Consider the following 21,856-nt stretch of genomic DNA (forward strand, 5'->3'; position numbering starts at 1 on the left):
GTGATGTCCCCATCCCACAAGCAAGCGAATGGTTTGCGAGCTACAACCGTATGGATGTGATAAAATGGTCACTTATACCTGAGTCGTGGTTATTTGTTGTTTATTATTGTAATAATATTCTCTAATTTTTTTCTTTTTCTCCCCATGTAGATTGCGCTCCAGGACCTTACCTATGCTGCATGTGGCTTGTGGGCCGTTCTAGACCAAGCTATGGAGCAACTCGGGTACGATTGGGACTTTTACAATGGTAACCTCGGTCAGCTCACTGTAGAAGGACGCCAGTACTGCATAAGGATTACTAACAGGGGCAGTGGTCATTTAGTAGGTTATATCTATGACCGACCATTCTTTCGATATTATGAGGCACGAGAGAGTGCACTTATACGGGCATTGGACTCCATCGATACAAGCGGATACATAATCTATGACATTAATTACCATATATGGCTGCAGAGGCACGTTAGTGTGTGTGGCCCGATCGAACCCGACCGTGATTCTGATAGTAATTAATGTTTATTAGGTTGTTTTCAAGGTCATAGTTTACTTGGGTTCTAATTTTAATTTGTACGGTTTTGTGTGTTTAATTATTGTCATGCATGTAATTCGTGTAATATTTGTTGGGCAACTAGAAATATATATTCTGGTGTCGTATTCATCTCAAACTTTTTCTTAGCCTTGCACGTGCCACGTGTGAAGGAAACACCTAGTTTTGGATTTTCTGGAGATGGTTTGCTACTTTCTGATGTTTAATTGAATTTCCGCGCAACGACACCGTTTAATTATAGGTTGAATTGAGTCTACCCATGAAAAAATCCGAAATGGTGCCAAACTTTTATACAGGCTCTAATGTGCCCTAAAGATAAGAATTTTATGAAGGTCAATGAAAAAATCTATTGGGTCAAAGATGAAATTCACCCTCTTTTGTCTCATTCGGCACAGAAAAAATATAATAAATAAAAAAACTGATCAGAAAAACCTCAGATCCTGTGTGGGGTCTTAATTTAGGCGTACATGCTTGTCAAAAAAAATTTTAAGCCATTTCGACATAGGCGGAGTATACAGGCTTCACAAGGTACATGTGCCTTTTCATTGAACCATGACTATACACATAGGTTATCAAGGTTTCTGTGATTCATAGGCGTTCCAGTGTTGTATTCATCTCAAACTTTTTCTTAGGTTTGCACGTGCCACATGTGAAGGAAACACCAAGTTTGTGATTTCCCGGAGATGGTTTGCTACTTTCTGAGGTTTAATTAAATTTTCACGCGACGACACCATTTAATTATAGGTTGAACTGAGTCTACCCACGAAAAGATCCGAAATGGTGCTAAACTTTTACACATACTCTAATGTACCCTAGGGATAATAATTTTATGGAGGTCGATGAAAAACTCTATTGGGTCCAAGATAAAATTCACCCTCTTTTGTCTCATTCGGCACAGAGAAAAATATAATAAATAAAAAAACTAATCAGAAAACCTTAGATCCTGTGTGGTGTCTTAATTTGGGTGTACATGCTTGCCAAAAAAATTCAAACCATTTCGACATAGGCGGAGTATACATGCTTCACAGAGGTACATGTGCCTTTTCATCGAACCATGACTATACACATAGGTTATCAAGGTTTCTATGGTTCATAGGCATTCCGATATCGTATTCGTCTCAAACTTTTTCTCAGGCTTGCACGTGCCACGTGTGAAGGAAATACCAAGTTTGGGATTTTTTGGAGATGGTTTACTACTTTATGAGGTTTAATTGAATTTCCTCACGACGACACCATTTAATTATAGGTTGAACTGAGTCTACCCATGAAAAGATCTGGAATGGTACCAAACTTTTACATAAGTTATAATGTGCCCTAGGGATAAGAATTTTGTGGAGGTGGATAAAAAAATCTATTGGGTCCAAGATGAAATTCACCCTCTTTTGTCTCATTCGGCACAGAGAAAAATATAATAAATAAAAAACTAATCAGAAAAACTTAAGATCCTGTGTGGGGTCTTAATTTAGGTGTACAAGCTTGTTAAAAAAATTTCAAGCCATTTCGACATAGGAATACATACGCTTCTATTTATTCAGTATATAAAAGAAATTTTTAATATATATAAACATCACTGTTGGTTTCAAAAAACCAGCATTGATATATAAAAAATTAAAAAAAATGTGCCAGCCCATGGGTTCAAGCTCAGATCTCAGGCTGCAGAGTTCAGAGACTTAACCGCTGCGCTAGTATAGGATGTGTGCTAATGTTTATTTATTTTTTCTTTTTGACCTTTAGGCCGCTTAATAAATTAAAAATTAAACCAAAAAATTTGGGCCTCCTGGGACTCGAACACGGGTCTCGGGGGCTAAGTTGTGGGGTGTTAACCGTTGAGCCAGTTATAGGAATTCGAAAGAAAATGAAAAGTTATCCTACTTAACACATAACTGTTATACCACATCACTGCCGGTTTGGGGAATAACCCGGCAGTGATGTACACCCATCACTGTTGGTTTAGACTTACAACCGGCAGTGATAAGCCATTTCCCGAAGTCATTAAAAAATTTATAAAATTGACCAAAAAAATTTGGGTCACCTGGGACTCGAACACAGGTCTCAGGGGCTATGTTGAGGGGTGTTAACCGTTGAGCCAGTCGTAGAAATTCAAAAGAAAATGAAAAGTTATCCAACTTAACACATAACTGCTACACCACATCACTGCCGGTTTGGGAAATGACCCGGCAGTGATGTACACCCATCACTATCGGTTTAGGGAGTGACCCGGCAGTGATGTACCCCCATCACTGTTGGTTTAGACTAACAACCGGCAGTGATGAGATACTGGTATACAAGAGGCGCGGGTTGAAATTATCCAAATTCATTTCAACCCCGCACCAACCCCTCCCCCCGCGCCGACGGAGCACCCCCCATACCGGAGCACCGCCCCAAGCTGGAGCACCGCGCCGTCCGTGCCCTCGCACCGCCAGAGCACCACCTCGCGCCGGAGCACCGCCCCACGCCATCCACCGCCCCACGCCAGAGCACCGCGCCGTCCGTGCCCTCGTTCCCCCCACGCCGTCCACCGCCCCACGCCGGAGCACCGCCCCACCCCGAAGCACCACGCCGTCCGTGCCCTCGTTCCTCGTCCATGACGCCGGCCGTGCCCCTCCTCCTCCACGCCTGCACTCCTACCGTCGAGGCCTTTAGGAGCGCGCAGACAGCTGCTTTCCCACCCCCACGGTGAATGCGTGGCTCACTGCCCGCTATGTGTCTAATGAAATGTCCCACGGTGTTGCTGCTTACTTGAATCAGTGGAGGTGTTGCTGTGAATCAGTAGAGGTGTTGCTGCTTACTTGAATCTAGTAATACTTATTTTGGGGGAACATTTGTGTAACACATTTTTACCAATTCACTTCTAAGAAGAAAAAAGTTTACTTATGTCTACATTAAGTGACAGTATGTGATTATGTTTCATGGCTATTCATGTACTGCTGGTTATGGATAAGGGTTTGCCTCCCTATTGTTAGAAATCTAAAGATGTAAATTTTAAAAGGAGACTGTGTGCTGTGTTTGTCAACACAACAATTCAGACCTAAAGAGGGATGCATGTGAGGTTATAGTTATTCAAATATGTTTCAATTTATCTAGAGGATTTGTTCATGTTGAACACACATTAAATTATCTCATGCTTGCTGAGGATCTGGTCTAATAGAAGAACCTGTGCTTTAGCAACCAACCTAATGTGAAGTTTGTGAATACTAAGGCAAAATCAATGGTTCTAATTTGTAAACAAGGAACAAGAGTAGTGTAGATTCGAATTCAGTGTCACTAGTAGAGATTTGCCATATAACTTGAATAATAACTCTTGTTCAGTGAGTTACCATTACCACTTACCACATGCCTAATTTACTTAAATGTATAGGCAACCATGGCACGGTATGTAGTGCATGTTGGTCACATGCCTGGGATTTATCGAACCTGGAAAGATTGCTATGCTCAAGTCAATCGCTACCCTGGTAATTTGCACAAAAAGTACAACACAGAAGCTGAAGCTTTGAGGGCCAACTATAGTCATCCGGCCTACCTTGCAAACCATGGGCAACCGGCCTACTATGGTCCAATGAATGCAAACCATGGCCATCCGCTGGCACTGGAGATTGAAGAGAAGCCACCCGCCGGAGATGTGAAGATTAGGAGAACTGCTCCTTGGTCTTGGAAAGATGTCATGCTTTTATTTATGGCTATGGTCATTGCTTTTCTTATTTGGAAGTTGATGTAGGCTTAGTTTCGTAGAACAGTAGGTAGACTTTGTTGTATGTAGTCAATCAAACAATAAATTTGTTCTAGGTGAACATATGCTATTATTTGACTTTGTTGTATGTGGACTTATTATTAGACTTTTCATTAAACATATTATATATAAACATATGCTATTAGTAGTTGTCCGCAGCCAAAACTAACCACGATCGTGTCATAGCCATGACTCGTCCTCGCCTATTACCCCGTCACCGAAGAACAGATCAGCAACAAGAAGCGGCTGATATCACTAGGACGGGAGAGCCACATGATCTGATAAACGGTGACGGTGTCAATCAGGATGGTGAGAACAAGCAGCCATGGACCCCGTCTGGTCTGCTCGATCTAGGTCAAAATGACTAAGATGGCCAGGTAACTTTGGTATCATGTGACTATGTAGCCACACACTAATCAATTGAGAGGGTCATAGCTTACTTGGTGTCTCCAGCAGGAGTGATATGAACCTGCTAGGGTTTGTTCCCGATCTTTCGATGAGAGGTGTGGATAACTCGATTTGGGGATGGAGGTGACGTTCACGGCCCGACTACAACCATCCAAGGATGCTGCGCCTTAGCAACCGATACACCACCTCCAACAGCCGTCGCGATCTTGTGGAACACAATCAACCAAACAACTAGGGTAATTCCTGCAAGCAATCGAGGAACAAGCAAGAACAAGTAGAACAAGCAACTCAATTACAAATACGAAGATGAAAACCAATCTGAAATCACAATGTTGGGGATCTGAATCGAGTAGAACGGATGGTCTAGTCGACACACACGTCTACAAGGAAGTAGCAATGGCTAAACTTTCAACAAAACAAAAACCCAATCTATTTGTGGCGGCTCTAATCCTTATTAATACCTTGGGGAATGACCAGGGGGGTGTTGGAGTCGTTCTCCAACCCTAGGACGCGTCCCTAATGGACCCAACTTGATACATGGACCATCGGCCCAAAATAGGGTGATGCAGCACCAAAGGCAGAAAAGGTCCCGGCATTGAAACGATGACTACAGAAGCATCGGATAAGATATAGCCATGAGTCTAGATCCGTTGGAAAGTAGACTTGATAAGCTTTCCAAAAAGTGCTAGAACATCCCAATCGGAGTCCGTATGAAGTCGTGGTGACCGTCGCAATTTGGGACTATTTTGCGGTCCGAATTCAACTTCCAAAACGTGTTGGACTTGGACTTTTTCTGTCCTTGGAACCAAAGTGACGTGGTGGCCTAGCGGAGGACATTAGGAATACTTGGATTTGGTCCCCAATCAACTTCATTAACCTTCCATGCTTTCCATATGCAATCAAACCTTCCCTTGATCCATGTAAGTAATTCTGAAAATTAGAATGAACACACATCATGGTGCAGCATTAATTCATCAAATGCATCAATGATAAGCCTCATATAGAATGGTTGCACCTTTGGTATAGAAGTGGTTGGCATGGTCATATTTGAGCCAATGATGTCCTCATCATTCTCCCCTTCTTGACAGCAAACCGTCCTCGGTTTGACCTTTGTTGGAGTATGTGTTGTAGGTAAAAGTGAACCATGCTCCCCTTCTTGATATTTATCCTGTTGCATATGAGAAAAACTAGGAAAACTTTCCAAGACATCATTAGTGTTAGTGCAGCCCTCAATTTGATCATGGTATTGTGGCCCAAAAGGATATTTCAGATTAGAGCAAATATAAACTTTATGCACCAAATATTCTCCTTTGTTGTCATATTTGCCAATTGCATGAAGCGAACAATGATTAAAACTCGGCAAACCAGAATCAAATTTAAGTTTCTCTTTTAGACAATTTAGATTACACAGAATATCAAATTCAATATAACCCAAAGTATTTAAAGAGGATAGTAAATTCAGTTCATCTTGTGCACATGTAATAGGAAGAAAAAGCTTATCTTCAGCACATTTGTATGGTTCCAAACCAAAAGTATCACACTTATTCGCTACTTGTGGCATAGGGGTAAAAGAATCATCAGCACACAACTCCTCTTTATCACAAGGAACAGCGAGTAATTCATTTTGTGACAAAGGAAAATCAGTAGTGGGTTCCACTATTTGTTGCTCTTCATTAGCATGCAGAGTGGACAAATTTTGGACATTATGGGTCACATCATTCTGGCAAGTATTCACAGATAACAGAATCTCTTTTTCAGCATTGAGAGCCAGACAAAACAATTGACCAATATGGCAATATGATTTGCTAATTAACAAGGTTCGAATTTTAGAATTGAGCCCTCTCATGAATCTACTCATAACATCTTCCATGCATTCATCCAATCCACCAAACATGATACAAATCTTAAAATTATGGTAGTATTGTTTCACAGTCCTACTACCCTGCTTCAAGTTGTCTAATTTTGCAAGCAAATAATCAACATAATATGCAGGAACGAATGCATCTCTAAAAAGAAATTTAAAGTCTTTCCAAGATTCGGGAACTTTGTTGTGCCTACAAATGTGTTTCCATTCTAGCAAAGCATATTCAATCAAAATATTAGAGGCAATACAAATCTTTTGTTTCTCGGACAGGTCATGCTCATCAAATTCATTGTCTACTTTTAACTCCCAATCAATGTAAGCTTGAGGATCAAACTTACCATCATATAACGGCAAGTGTTGAATGACATCCTGAATATGAGGGTCTAGTTTCAACAGCTCAAAAATCTCCATATCACCTGCCATGATTAGTAGAAAATAAGAAACACAAAAATAATATGTATCCTCCTATCAACTACTAGGATGTGTCGGATGTAATTCTCTCAAACTCAACTTGTTAAAACAAGCCCTTACAAGTTCTTACCAAGCCAAACAGGAGGTGACGGCAACCAACAAGTCTACAACCGTGGAGTGAAGTGTATCGGTGCCGCAACAACAACACCTGTCAAGCTATAGTCGAAATATGTGGAGCTATAGGTGGGCTAAAGCAAGGAAGTACTAGCACCACGTTAGTCACAAAAGCAAGCTGAATAATCATTCAATGGCGGTACTATGCTGGTTCTAGGCTAAACCATGCTAGAGACGTGAGCCTAGGCACAAAGGTAGTCACTGAAAAAGAGCAACTAGCACAGCATGAAGAAAACAACAAACTCAGCCCCTTCTTTCTTCTCCTTCTCTTGTCTTTTTTTCCTTTTTTTCTTCTTTTTCTTTCTTTTTTTTTTGCAGAGGCCTAAATGCTTTATTTGGTACTATGACAACCCAAACAATAAGGCTATTGCACACAACCCCTTCGAATTCAGATTTAACAACTCTTGTCAATACCACAGATGCGGAAATCTCTAAGATGATTGTGGAGTGCTCAGACTGAATTTTGCTGCAAGGTCAGATCCGTTGGAAAGAAGACAACTTCAAGTTTCCAGATTGTATTTAAACTCCCAAATCCGACATCATATGGATCCGTGGTGGCAGAAACGCAGCAACAATGTATATGGTGATGGTGGATCTCGTGGTGATTAAAACATGATAGAACTCAAAACTCTAAAGGAATAGACACTAAGACCAGCAACTCGACACAACCGATGCAACTGAAAACTCAGCAAGCCCTAACTAAGTAGCACTAGCAAAGGCTCAAAGGGTTTATAGGATTGTGGGTAAACCAATCTACTTTTTTTTGGCTTTTCTGGACTATAGGAAAAATTAAAAAACAACGAAGGATTCGAAGTCTCTCACCGATAAACCTTGCTCTGATTACCAACTGATATGAACCTGCTAGGGTTTGTTCCCGATCTTTTGATGAGAGGTGTGGATAACTCGATTTGGGGATGGAGATGATGTTCACGGCCCGACTACAACCATCCAAGGATGCTGCGCCTTAGCAACCGATACACCACCTCCAACAGCCATCGCGATCTTGTGGAACACGATCAACCAAACCACTAGGGTAATTCCTGTAAGCAATCGAGGAACAAGCAAGAACAAGTAGAACAAGCAACTCAATTGCAAATACGGAGATGAAAACCAATCTGAAATCACAAAGTTGGGGTTCTGAATTGAGTAGAACGGATGGTCTAGTCGACACACGCGTCTACAAGGAAGTAGCAATGGCTAAACTTTCAACAAAACAAAAATCCAATCTGTTTGTGGCGGCTCTAATCCTTATTAATACCTTGGGGAACGACCAAGGGGTGTTTTGGTCATTCTCCAACCATAGGACACGTCCCTAATGGACCCAACTTGATACATGGACCATCGGCCCGAAATAGGGTGATACAGCACCAAAGGCAGAAAAGGTCCCGGCGTTGAAACGATGACTGCAGAAGCATTGGATAAGATATAGCCATGAGTCTAGATCCGTTGGAAAGTAGACTTGATAAGCTTTCCAAAAAGTGCTAGAACATCCCAATCGGAGTCCGTATGAAGTCGTGGTGACCGTCGCAATTTGGGACTATTTTGCAGTCCGAATTCAACTTCCAAAACGTGTTGGACTTGGACTCTTTCTGTCCTTAGAACCAAAGTGATGTGGTGGCCTAGCGGAGGAGGTTAGGAATACTTGGATTTGGTCCCCAATCAACTTCATTAACCTTTCATGCTTTCCATATGCAATCAAACCTTCCCTTGATCCATGTAAGTAATTCTGAAAATGAGAATGAACACACATCATGGTGCAGCATCAATTTATCAAATGCATCAATGATAAGCCTCATATAGAATGGTTGCACCTTTGGTATAGAAGTGGTTGGCATGGTCATATTTGAGCCAATGATGTCCTCATCAAGGAGCCTCCGCCAGCCGAGGAGCCAGAGGGTTCGGGTAGCAGGAAGGCCAGATCAAAGCGAGGCGTGTCAAAGATTCCTGTTGGTAGGAATGCACACTGACACATCACTGAGTTCGATGAATTCGGGGATCCACTCTCACCGCCTATAGCTTTGACCAAATACAAGACTATCCTCGGGTTACTTGTTAGGGACTTCATCCCGATTAGGTATAGGAAGTGGATTAGAAAAGATGATGACCCGTGGAGGGTTCCCGAAAGTAAGAAGGACTACATATGGGATATGGGTAGGAATGCACACTGACACATCACTGAGTTCGATGAATTCAGGGATCCACTCTCACCGCCTATAGCTTTGACCAAATACAAGACTATCCTCGGGTTACTTGTTAGGGACTTCATCCCGATTAGGTATAGGAAGTGGATTAGAAAAGATGATGACCCGTGGAGGGTTCCCAAAAGTGAGAAGGACTACATATGGGATATCAAGATCCCAGAGTATTTTACTTTCCCAACGGAGTATGATAAGGAGTTAGTCAATAAAAAAAGCAAAAGAAACCATGGGGACATGCTTCAAGAATTTCAAGGGGACATTGTACAAGAATTTTGTCCTCCAAAATAAAGAGCCAGATTTTGATGGTGGACAGTTTAGCAAGCAGAAGGACTTCTGGCAGGATTTTAAGGATTACAGGTTATCCGAGGAGTACTTAGAACTGAGCAGGAAGAATAAGGAGAACTCACAGAAAGCGATGAATCCTCATCATCTCAGCTCTCGTGGCTACGCCAAAAAGGTGCCAGAATTTGAAGCAGAACTTCAAAAGATGGATCGCCTTGCTGAGGAAGGCGTTTAGGTTGAGACCGCCGATTGGGAGCCAAGATCGATAATATACTATATGGGGAGGAATGTACGTCACACAGAGGATGGGAGCTTTAGCTCCACAAATCAACCCATGAGCGAACTCATCCAGAGGATCTCCCAGGTAACTGAGAAGGTGAGGCAAGGGACTCACACTTCTAATAGGGAGAAAGACGTGCTCACCTAAGCACTCGGAACCAAGGAGCACCCTGGTCGCACTAGAGGAACCGATGTTGTTCCTTGGAAAATAGCATTCCCCAAGAATCTAACACTTACCGGAGCTGCTCGAGGGGTAGAGCGGATCAGGAGGCAGAGTATTTGAGGCGACTAAAATAGATGCAAGAAAGAATGGACACATGGATTGAGACGACTATTGAAGCACGAGTCCAGCAAATTTTGCTGTCCAAGGGGCTAGGAGTACCACAAAACCCTACTCCTACTTCCTTTAGCCCACAGTTTAGGGATCGCAGCAGCTGCGGCTCGACCCCACTCGACGAAGAAGATGCGAATGTGCCTCATCCGGTGGACGGCATCACTGAACCCGTCAATGTCAAGTTGTACATCCATCAGGAATGGACAAAGGACAAGGTGGTGCTCGGCCAGGCCTAGCCTACGGGAGACAGGACCATTAATGGCCACCCAATTCCACAGGGGTACGCTCGCATCACCATTGACAGGATACTTGATAATAAAAATAACAAGATACACATTGAGTACCCCATAGCGGAAGACAGGCCAAAACTTGGTCATAACAAGGGCTCTCAAGTGGCCTAGCGCAAGCGCTTCATTAAGCTTGACCACCAATTGTCCTCTGATGAAAGCTTGACCACCAATTGTCATCTGATGATGAGGACGACTGCGAGTCTTTGCCCGCCCATGATGATCACTCACCATCTCCCAACAGAGATCACTCCCCTCCTCGTCCCTTGCCATCACCCCTGAGAAGACAGAGGTCTCCTTCTATTCCTCCTCGTTCGACTCCATCTTTATCATCCCTGAGAAAAGAGAAGACTCATCCTCCTCCTCCTCCATCTTCATCAGCCCCGGAAAACAGAATTCTCGTCATCATCCTCCTCCTTCTCCACCTCAGCCCAAAACAAGATCAAATGCATCCTCGCAGTCGTAGAAAAGGTCCTTGGATTTGGTCGCTAATGCTCCCAAAGTGGACCAACAAAAAAGAAAAAGGTCATTCAGTGGCAGCATTACAAACTTGATGGAAGGAAAATTTACAGCACACATCTCGAAGGAAGATTATATTAGTTTCTTCAATCTCTGTGCCTCACTACCTCCGTTTTTGTTGAAGTCCGAATTCGAAAGGCAAACACAGAATCAGTATGCTACAACAAGAGCCGATGAAATACACAATGAAGATTTAAGGAAGATACAGAAGTTCGTCGAAGACAACCCCAAATTAACCATGGAAGAGGTCGCGAACATCTATTATGATGTACAAGGGACGGGAACACCGGCAATGAAGTATGAAAGGGGCAATCTTTTGGTCCTCGATCACGAGTATAAAAATTTGACAACATATATGCGCCAGTTGCATGAATATTACATGGCTCAAACAACAGAGACGGAGGACTTTGGGTTTGAGGTTATTATCCATTCGCCACATGTTTTTCATTATCCTAAAGAAGAGAAGTTCAATGTCGAGTGGGAGTGCTTGTTCCAGCTATACCAGAAACTCTCTCTCAATACACAAATGTTGACGTTATAGACTATGTAAGTACCCTACATGCACAATATTACAATTAACTACTCTCTCGGAACACAAATTGTTAACTTTTGAGCACTTCCCATGATTTTATGTAGGTGTATAACAAAATTTTGCATTCTAAAAAGCAAATGGGATAGCATAGGCTTCTTGGACCCCTTGCAAGTCAATGAGAAGACATGTCTAGGCCTCCATAGATGTGACGTGGAAGACCTGAAATAGAGATAGATTGCTGTTTTCGATGAATTCAAGATGAAGAACAAAACCCACATGCTTTTAGCCTACAACTGCAAGTATGTGTTCTTGGCTTTTAATTTTATGCTTCTTTTTTTGTTAAGATTATTCGATAATTAGGATTCTGTGATTGTAGCCACCATTTTGTCTTCATTTGTGTTAATCTTGCCAAAAATCTGATCGAGGTGTGGGACTCGAAGAAAAAATCATTTCATCATCTGGATGCACTGGTGGCAATGCTGAATTAGTAAGCGATCCTAATAACATATTATTTTCTAATCACACATACCGCTTTCTAACGTTTATCCTTTTAATGTTGCTCAGTGTCCGAAGAAGACATATCGATGGGACGCAGGTCCCATTCAAGGTTGTCGAAATGGAGAAGTACCTAAAACAGCCGACGGGAAACAATGAATGCGGGTTTTATGTAATGTGGGCAATGCTTCGCTACATCGGCGGGAAATCGAAAGAAGCCGATAAGTTGGTGTGTATAATCCCCATTTTATTTATGTCTGTTAATCATTCAACAAAATAATTTACTAATTCCTCTTTGGATATCATCTTTTTTGAACGACAGCGCAAAAAATATAACCACAAAAGGCTGTTAGACATGGAGATCGTCGCGCTGCAATCGGAGCTGCAAAATTCATCTTAGCCGAGGTATTGGAAAAAGATAGAGTATTTTTCATTGCACAATCCATGAAGTTCAAGGACTAGTATGGCCCAGAGCGGCTCGCCAGATTATTGTAAGAAGTCCGAGAAGCATTGCATAATCTGTGAAGTCCGAGAACATTTCTTTTTTATTTTGAGGGATCAAAATCTTGATAAAAATATTTGACCTATAATCGTAACATTTGTAATGTTTAATATTGATGGACCTATCGTCTACGTAGCGTATATAAAGCGAAACCTGATTCCACAAAAAATATAAATTAAAATAAATTATAAAACAATAAAATACGAACGTGACATCACTGCCGGTTAGCAACAAACCAACAGTGATGGCACTGCCGACTGGAGCCACAGGCCGGCAGCGTTGGCTTAGCCATCATTGTCGGCTCTTATCATAAACCAGCAGTGATTCTTACCACAACACTGCTGGTTGAAACACAAACCGATAGTGTTGGTGGAACTGAACTCTATTGGGTGGCCTTATGAACCGGCAGTGTTGGTGGAACTGAACTCTGCTGGTTGTGTAAAGAACCGACAGTGAAGTTGAAGAATACTGCCGGTTTGTAGGAACCGACAGTGATAGCTTATCCTCATCACTGCCGATATGGATGTGCCGGTTCAAAATCCGGCAGTGATAGGGTATTTTGAACCGGCAGTGAAGTACTATTCTGACGTAGTGTCCAAAGTCATTATAGAAATACCTTGAATCGATGCTGCTTAAAGAGTAGCAACACACGCTTGGGCTTCTGTACAATCGGCATCATGGATCGCTGAGTGGGATCCTAAACCCTCCATGAGAGTTTTTCCTTGTGATCTCTAAAAATGAATCCCCATCCTCCTTTCTTAGTCTCTGGGAAGAAGGAGCCATCGTAATTGGCCTTTAGAATTCCAGCTGGTGGATAAGTCCATTTCTGTGATTGTGGTGTGCTGCTCGTATTCTTTGTCTTGGTTGGCTTGGACTGCGCCGCCAGAGAAGCGGCTCACTAGATGACTTGGCTCAGCTGTCGCACTCCCTCCTCTGCATTTACTTTGTTCCTAGCCTCTCACCAGGCATACAACAGGGTCACTACCCTTATTCGTATTCTCCCGGTGCAATATTTAGGTTTATTTATCTTGGTGTTTCGTTCTGAAATGGCTCCTTGACCCCTTTAAGACAGGAGGAAGAAGTGTATACTGAGGAAGTTGTTGGGGCCAGCCCGTGCAACGTACGCTATGTATGGCCTGGTCGGCCCAGCAGCTTGCATTGCTGATTGTACTTCTATCTACAAATATGTTTGCTCGACGCTTTTGACAGAGAGTCCATCACACCTGCTTGAAATGAATCAAACTCAGTTGCGCACAGTGGCGGATGCAGAACAGGATTAAAGGGGGCTGATCTCTTCTTCTTCCTCTCTCTTTCCATTTTTCTTCTTTCCTCCATCTCTTTATCTCACTCACCCTCCCCACATTTCTATTAATGCACCAGCTGTAGGGGGGCTAAAGCCCCCCGGTCCCCCCTGTAGATCTGCCCCTGGTTGTGCATACATCTCACTGTCACAACCAGCCTCCAACCTTGACTTTATCAAAAAAAAACTTGACAGACCAAGCTAACCTGAGATTCCTTAACCCTGGTTAGGTGTAACCATCTCCAATTCTGTTTCCTCAAAAAAAAACCATCTCCAATTCTCCATGCAGTGCAGGTGCCAGGTGCAGCAGGCAGCAGGCAGCCGGCAGCCGGCAGCCGGCAGCAGGCAGGAGCACTCAAATAAACCACTAGGTACCCAACCCAACCAAGGCAAACGAACCCACTGGAAATGGAATCCATGCGGGACACCCAACCTGAGATTCCAAGGCTGCTTTGTTTTCCTTTGCCCTGCTTTTTCCCCGTGGTCGCTTTCTCGTCCTCCACCACCGCACACACCTTTCCCTTAGTTTTTTCCCACCCCACTTAACGCCTAAGCAAGCCAAGCTCGCCAAGGCTCCTCCTCCTCCTCCTCTGTGCCCCCTGGCCGCGGCTATAAATTCAGGCCCCCTTCCAAGCCCCAATTCCCTTTTCCCCTTCTCTCTACCCGCCTCTCTAGGTTTCCTTGCAGCCGCATGCTGTCCAGCTGCAACTGCAAGCAGGAGTAGAGCTAGTAGTTGCATGCTGACCACCACTGCCGCCTTCCTCACCTACCCATTGCCCTGATTTGCCTACATACCTGCTGCACCTTTTTTCCCCCCTGTGCCTGGGAGATTCTGTTGCCGATCGAATCGACCTTCTCGTCGGAGTTAGTTAGGAATTCTCTCTCCAGCCAAAACCCTGCCGTCAGAAACCTTGCTGATCGATCAGGGAAACACTCTGCTGAATTTTTTACAAGAAAAAAAACCTCGATCGCTAGCTGTTCAGGCCGTCACTCTGCCCAAATTTTTCGCCAGAAATCCTGCTGTCTAGGCCGTCACTCTGCGGAAATTTTTCTCCGGAAACCTTGCTGTCCAGGGCGTCACTCTGCCGAAATTTCCAGCTCCAAAACCTGCCAAAATTTTCACCTGGGATTCTTCACCTAGCCTGTTCAAGGGAAACCTCTGCTGGATTTTTCTTTCGCGGCACAGTTGCTTCGGTGACTTGTTGCCTGTGTCTTTGCAACCAACCGCTTATAATCCATACTTTTTCAGTGAACGAACTGTATTTTTCTCTCACAACAAATCTGCCAACAGTACTTTCAGTTATGCCTTATCAACCAAGCGAACAGGGCGCTAGCTTTTGATGGTGCCGCTGTTCCCGTGTTTATGATAACATCCACTGTGCTCGTGCAGTCCTTCTCCGTCGTCTTCCTCTACTGGTTCTATGTCTTCTCATAATTAGCCACCCATCATATCGATTGCGCCTCAAGATTTATGTTCTGATTCTTCCTGCCAACAGCTTCTATCTAGTATTCTAGTCCCTAGTAAAATATAGCAACAAACTGCTCCATCGATCGTTAACCAGGTAATTAATCGGTGAGACAGACATAAAAAGAAGAAGAAAAAAAAAAGAACAGTAGTGCATGATGGCCTCTCCCGGCATGGTGTCTACTGTGACCACGTCGCCGACGACGCCGTCGACCGGGTCCGAGGGGCGGCCTGACCCGCTGCTGGCCGCGGTGACCGCGGAGAGGAAGCGCAAGCGCAAGGAGTCGAACCGGCTGTCCGCGCAGCGGTCCCGCGCGCGCAAGCAGCGGCAGCTGGACGACCTCATGGCGCAGGTGGCCGCGCTGCGCGCCAGGAACGGCGCCATGGACGCGGCCGCCCGCGATGCCGCGCGCCGGTGCGCCGCCGTGCGGACCGAGAACGCGCTGCTGCATGCCCGGACCATGGAGCTCAGCGCGCACCTCCAGTCCCTCACCGATCTCATCCAGTGCATGGAAGACGCCAGCAGCATGTACCAGCAGCAGCTGCCGCTGGTCGACGACACCATCTACAACTACTACTGCTAGTGTTGCCAATGAATGAAGTAATTAGCTAGCTGTGTGTGCATGTGTTGCTTTGTCTACTCCCTGTGTCGTGTTACGTTGTTATTGGGTGGGCATTGGCAAGGCCAAAGTAGGGGTTAATTTTGTGGTGGTGTCACTTTATATATATAGCGTGACAAGGACGGCAAAACCAAAGTATGTGGTAAATTTGGATGCCCTTTGGACCAAGCAACAACCCTAAATATAATGCATAGTACCATTTTGTCAAATCATTCACACTTGCAACTATTTTTCTCTCTAGCTGGTGGTGAGCAAAGAACTAATACCACGAAAAAGATGGGTGACCACAAATTGAATGATTGATCATGGATCGTGTCCAAAAAGATTTGTTCCAAGATTCTTAATAATTGTAGTCTATGTCTCATAGGTGGCTTCTAGAATTTCACATATGTCTCGTCTGGTAGGACCACCTTTATTTTGAACAATCTTAATGCTACTCCCTCCATCTTGAAATACAAGGTATTGAAACATTTAAAATACTATCCTAAATTATCAGGTGGAATTAACTCCCTCTGAAGTCTCAATCACATATGTACTTTCCATTGGTGTGTACAACCAGGCTTCAAATATAGTAATCACAAAGTCTGACTATAGTTAAAGGAGGGTTAATTAGATGTGTCATTTGTAATACCCGATAATCTATCGTAGAATTTCTAGGATACCTTGTATTTCAAGACGGAGTGAGAGTAGAAAATGTGCATATGGATTATTCTGTTGTATTCACTGTGAAAGATTCGATCATCACATTTATCTGGACTTTTCTTCTATAAATATGACCCAAAGTACAAGGTTGAGTTTACAAAATCATGGCCCATATCTTCCAGTTCCAGTACTGTTGGGTGATATGGCTAATATCTTGTATTAAGATTTTTCTTCATACTAATATATATATAGGTTGTCTCTGCTTTAGCCATGACATTATTTCTTTTTGTATGACGAGGATGAGCTCTAAAGGTTGGCCATACAAGAATTACTCCCTCTGGCTTGTGAGCATGCACCACAAAAAGTATCATGGCCCACATTTCATGTCTCTGATAATACTTCTAGCTTAATTATATGGACTGATTAATGACACGAAAGAATAATTAAAACCAGAGATGAAGGCTATTGCAGCTGTGCAAGGAAGTGATATGCACGAGTTAAGAACTACCAGGAGGCACCAGCAGCTTAAAAGCTGTGGCTGTCTGTGAGATTCCTTTCTAAGCTTGGTGGGGCAACGGTGAGATCTCTGGAAAGCAGCGAATCATTTGCAAACTGGGGAGCGAAAAAATTAGCAAGGGATGGACGTAATCGATGACGCTTTAGTTAAAGGGGACAAAACAAAGGGTCCTCAAACAAAAGCCTCCCTGCCGTCCTTCCATACTTAGCTTTTAAGAATTCCACAAAAGGTGAACGAGGGTGGCTGTGTGGGTATAGACCAGTATACGTGCTGATTTGAACTGAGATACTATAGCCAAGATACAAATAGAAATAGTTAAGATTGAGTTTGTTTGGTTGTCGTCTTAGATTGTATATATCATTAGGTCTTATTTGGTGATACGTGTGTGATGACTAGGGATAAGCTAGCACACAAGTTAATTTTTTTTTGTTTTTCTGTAAAAAGTGAACTTGTATTGGTTTTAGTGGTGGATTCGTCTTTATACCAAGGACTGAAATATTAAAGTGGATGTAAAAAAACAAAATTGAAACTTGTTTTATATCCTATGATCTCATCTGGCGACAAGTGTGCGACGAAGGACCACTATACAGGTATAAGCTAGCTTTCATTTTTCTTAAAGAAATGAGTCTATTTTGGTCTTACATTTGGACTTTGGATCTTGTTTGGCGACAAGTGTACGACTAGGAGCAAAAATAGAGACTACTCCCAATCTCAAAAAGAAAGTCATTATAGTTTTAAATCTTAAGTCAAACCACCTTAAATTTCACCAAATTTATGAAAATACTATATCAAATAAATATCACTAAATCCATCATCGCTACTGGAAACCAGCAATTTACCGAGTGCCTGTGGCACTCGGCAAAGCCCGAAATACACTCGGTAAAGGCTTTGCCGAGTGCTGCACTCGGCAAAGAGCAGTCGGCAAAGAACCCGTCGGCAAAGGTTTCTTTGCCGAGTGCCACATATCGGGCACTCGGTAAAGCCTTTGCCGAGTGTCACGTCAGCACTCGGCAAAAAAACCGATGTCAAATCTGACGGCTTCTTTGCCGAGTGCCACCTCAGCGGCACTCGGCAAAGAATTTTCTTTTTTTAAAAAAAAATCTTTGCCGAGTGCCATACTCTTGCACTCGGCAAAGAATTTTTTTTTAAAAAAAATCTTTGCGAGTGCCATGGCTTTGGCACTCGGCAAAGCTGGGAAATTGGGTCTCTGCTTCCCAGCTTTGCCGAGTGCTATGGTCACGGCACTCGGCAAAGCCCTCTTTGCCGAGTGTGGCACTCGGCAAAGAGGGAAAAATGCTATTTTTTTTGTTTTTGTTTTCCATCAGCGCAAACAAAGAAATCACATATATATCAACACACAGCACAAGATATATCACATAGACATCCATATTCCATGACATACACATCCATAACCCATCACATACACATCCACCATCCATAATACATCACATACAAATCCATTGTCCATAATCCATCATACATTCGCATCATCCATGACAATATCCATCACAATATATATATGTCTCTAGTAGTAGTCCAACATAAGGCTAAGTCTAACACAAGTCCATGCAACATGAAAAGAAACAAATAAACGGTACCTACTGCCAGCCTCCCCACCCGAAGTGTGAACTGCCACCTTGAGGAGGGCCAGTTGTCCACCCGGCCTGTGGAGAAGGGTCACCTTGAGGAGTCGGGTTCGAACCCGCCGACTGTTGCTGCACAAAGGAGAAGCGAATTCATGAGTATCTACAGGAGGGCTGCACAAGCTAAAGGAATAAACAACCATATATACTCACCGGAGTCCCTACAGAAGGAGGAGGAGCCACAACTAGAGCGAGCAGCGACTGGGGCACGACCACACCTAGCAAGGTCTGAAGGCTCGCCATGAAGCTGAACATGTCCTGCAACCTCTGCGTCTCGGCCGCCCTCTGGGCTTGTACAGCCTCCATCTCCAGCCGATGGGCCTCCGCCTGGGCCGCCTGCTGGGCCTCCAACCTCCGCAAGTCGGCCTGCAACATTCCACCCGCAATGTTGAAACAATGCAAAGGCAAGGTAGATGTGTAAAAGTAATGAACGATGAATAAAACAGTACTAACCTGGAGTTCCGCCATCTGCTGCTGTGAGCTCTGCTACCGAGAGTGTATGGGGAGGGAGGAGCTCGTGCTCCTTGCTCGAATCTCGGCGAGGTTGGGAACAGAGGCGGAGTTGACTGTGCTGTCTGTCATCCAGTACCGGCCGTGTTGCTTCCCTCCTCCCAGCCTCATCAGGAGGTCTGTGTCCAGGGGCTGGGTGGCCGGATCGAAGTCCTCCCCATAGCGCTCGCGGGCCGCCGAGGTGTACTCGCTAAGCTTGCTGTGGACGCTCGCGCTGGTGTACGCCTCGGGCCCGTCCGCCGGGTTGTAGGTGACTTCCGGGGTCGTCGCCTTGCCCTTGTGTGCCAGGGGCGTACGCCATGAACTCGTTGCATTTCTAGCCTGCTTGGTGCGCCTGGGACTACGAGGAAAACACAAAGATGATTACAAGTAATGAGAATTGAGCGTTAGAATAAATAAATAAAGATGAAAACACAAAGAAGATTACCCATGTTTGGGCGTACGCGCTGAGGCTCTGGTTGCCTTGGTGGTGTGGCGCCCCACCCATCTGCAGGCGGCAGTCCCGACGGATGTTGTGCTTCTCCGCCCACTCCTCCGAGAGCCACCTGTCCACAATGGCCTCCCAGCAGAGGCAGTGCCTGGCTCACCAATTAGGACATTGTTGCATGCCATCAAGTTATTGATATGTCAGAAGATGAAATGAAGCCTACCTATTCTACATGGAAGGAGTCAGTATTAATGTTTTGTACTTACCAAGAGGTACTGCTCCTTGGTGAGCGTCCTGGTCCTAGCATCGGCCTTCCTCACCACCTGACCAAGGATGTCGGTGCTGTAGTTGATGATGCACTGGAGCCACATCTCGTAGTACAGGTCCGAGAGTCGAGACCTACAGACCTTGTCCTACACTCGCGCCGCCCGGTCCTCAAACCCTTCGTCGCACCTGAAGAAGTCCTACATACAGACATCATGTATCATTTCATTATTTCAAGATCAACCAATGAATGCGTAGTATTGACCAATTTACTGCGATGAAGACTCACCCAGAACTCGGCCTTGATCCACGCCGCAATGGTGCCTAACTCGCTGTCCTTGATGGCGTAGAAGTGGTCCCACATCTAGGGCGGCGAAGTCACCAAGGCGTAGGTGACCATGCCAAGGTAGTGCTACCGAATCAGAAGGCCCAGGGTGCCATTGATGTGCCGGCCCATTCCGGACACAACTTCCCAGTTGCTGCAAGAGTCATTAAGAAGAATTGTGGAGATGCAGTTCGATTTTCAACATGCCATATGAAATAGCAGTGAAATAATACTTGTTGCCGCTGGGTCGAATCACCGGGCGCCGGTGAAGTGGGATCGACCACGCCGGGAGCTGCGAGGGCCCGCGCAAGTAGACTCCCGACGAGGTAGAGCCAGAGGCAGTGCTAGTGGAAACCCCTGGTGTCGCTATCGCTGCCTCCTCGTGGTCCGACGAGTCAAAGGAAGTGCCACCCCCTCCTATGTGCAGGCCCACCGCCTGGTCATCCTCGTCCACCGACGGGGTGGCAGTCGGCTGCACCCTCGTCCTCGGATGGCCGCGGGGGCGGCCGCTCCTCGTCCTCCTCATCGGTGGCTCCAGCAAGGGGTCCTCCTCAGCATGGGGTGGTGAGCGCTCCCTCATGTAGAGGGAGTTGACCCTCCGACGGGCCTGCCTTCCGCCCGGCATTTTGTCGAGTGCCTACAATTTCAAAGAGTAAACCAATTAGCACGGTTAAATTACAAGTACTTATAAAGAGATGCAAAATGAATGAAACATAATTGCAATAATAATAATAATAATAATAATAATAATAATAATAATAATAATAATAATAATAATAATAATAATATAGTATTACATGAATTAGAAATATTCTTCACGATCGGCAGCGGCTGGATCAAAGGTGTCGTCATCACTATCAATATTGTCGAGTAAATCGGGCTCATCTCCATCGTTGTCATCATTGTCATCGCTTAACTGTAATCGCTCAAGCATTTGTAAGTCCTTAGCATTTTGCACCTCTTCTCCGTCGTCCTCATCTCCATCGTCCTGATCAATGTCATTGTCTACTTCCATGCCCATCAGCGAAAACATGTCTATGTCAAACCTCTCTTCTAGCCCCTCTGGTTGATAGAACTCCCGTGTGTTTGGGTCAAAGTTGTAATCCTCATTGTTTGGGACAGGCAGTTTACCGTGCGGTGATACCAACTGCACAAGGTACCAACCGATAAGATTGGGGTCTTTTTGGCACGCCCATGGGAGATAATAAACTTGCATGGCCTATTGAGCCACAATATAGACATCCTCTTCTTGATAGACAGAATCCTGTCGAATTTCGACTTGTCCAATCTCAGGGGCTGTTCTCGTGACATTAGGATCGAACCAATGGCATTTGAATACGACTTGATTAGGAGCTTTGCGACACTCAAAATTGAGCTCGTATATTTCTTCTACTATGCCATAGTAGTCGCGCTCATCGGTGCCGGGCGTACGAACTCCGGTATTCGTGGTTTTCCGATTGGGCCGACTCCACTCGTAGTTTCTTGTGTGAAAGCGATAGCCATTCACATCATAAATGGTGAATGACTTGACCTTGTAGGCGAAGCCTTTGGTGAGCCCTTTCAACTCAGCATCCATTTCTGCATCCT

At 44.4% G+C, this 21,856-nt stretch overlaps 1 protein-coding gene across 1 annotated transcript; it reads left to right on the top strand.

Moving 5' to 3' along the window:
- Window positions 1–14,483: 14,483 nt before the first annotated feature.
- Window positions 14,484–16,153, top strand: LOC136452261 (ocs element-binding factor 1-like). Its single transcript, XM_066452878.1, has one exon. The coding sequence runs from the start codon at window positions 15,477–15,479 to the stop codon at window positions 15,903–15,905; it is 429 nt and encodes a 142-aa protein (XP_066308975.1). The 5' UTR covers window positions 14,484–15,476; the 3' UTR covers window positions 15,906–16,153.
- Window positions 16,154–21,856: the final 5,703 nt, after the last annotated feature.

The sequence above is a fragment of the Miscanthus floridulus genome, chromosome 5 (assembly GCF_019320115.1).
Source record: "Miscanthus floridulus cultivar M001 chromosome 5, ASM1932011v1, whole genome shotgun sequence".
Taxonomy (NCBI): Eukaryota; Viridiplantae; Streptophyta; class Magnoliopsida; order Poales; family Poaceae; genus Miscanthus; species Miscanthus floridulus.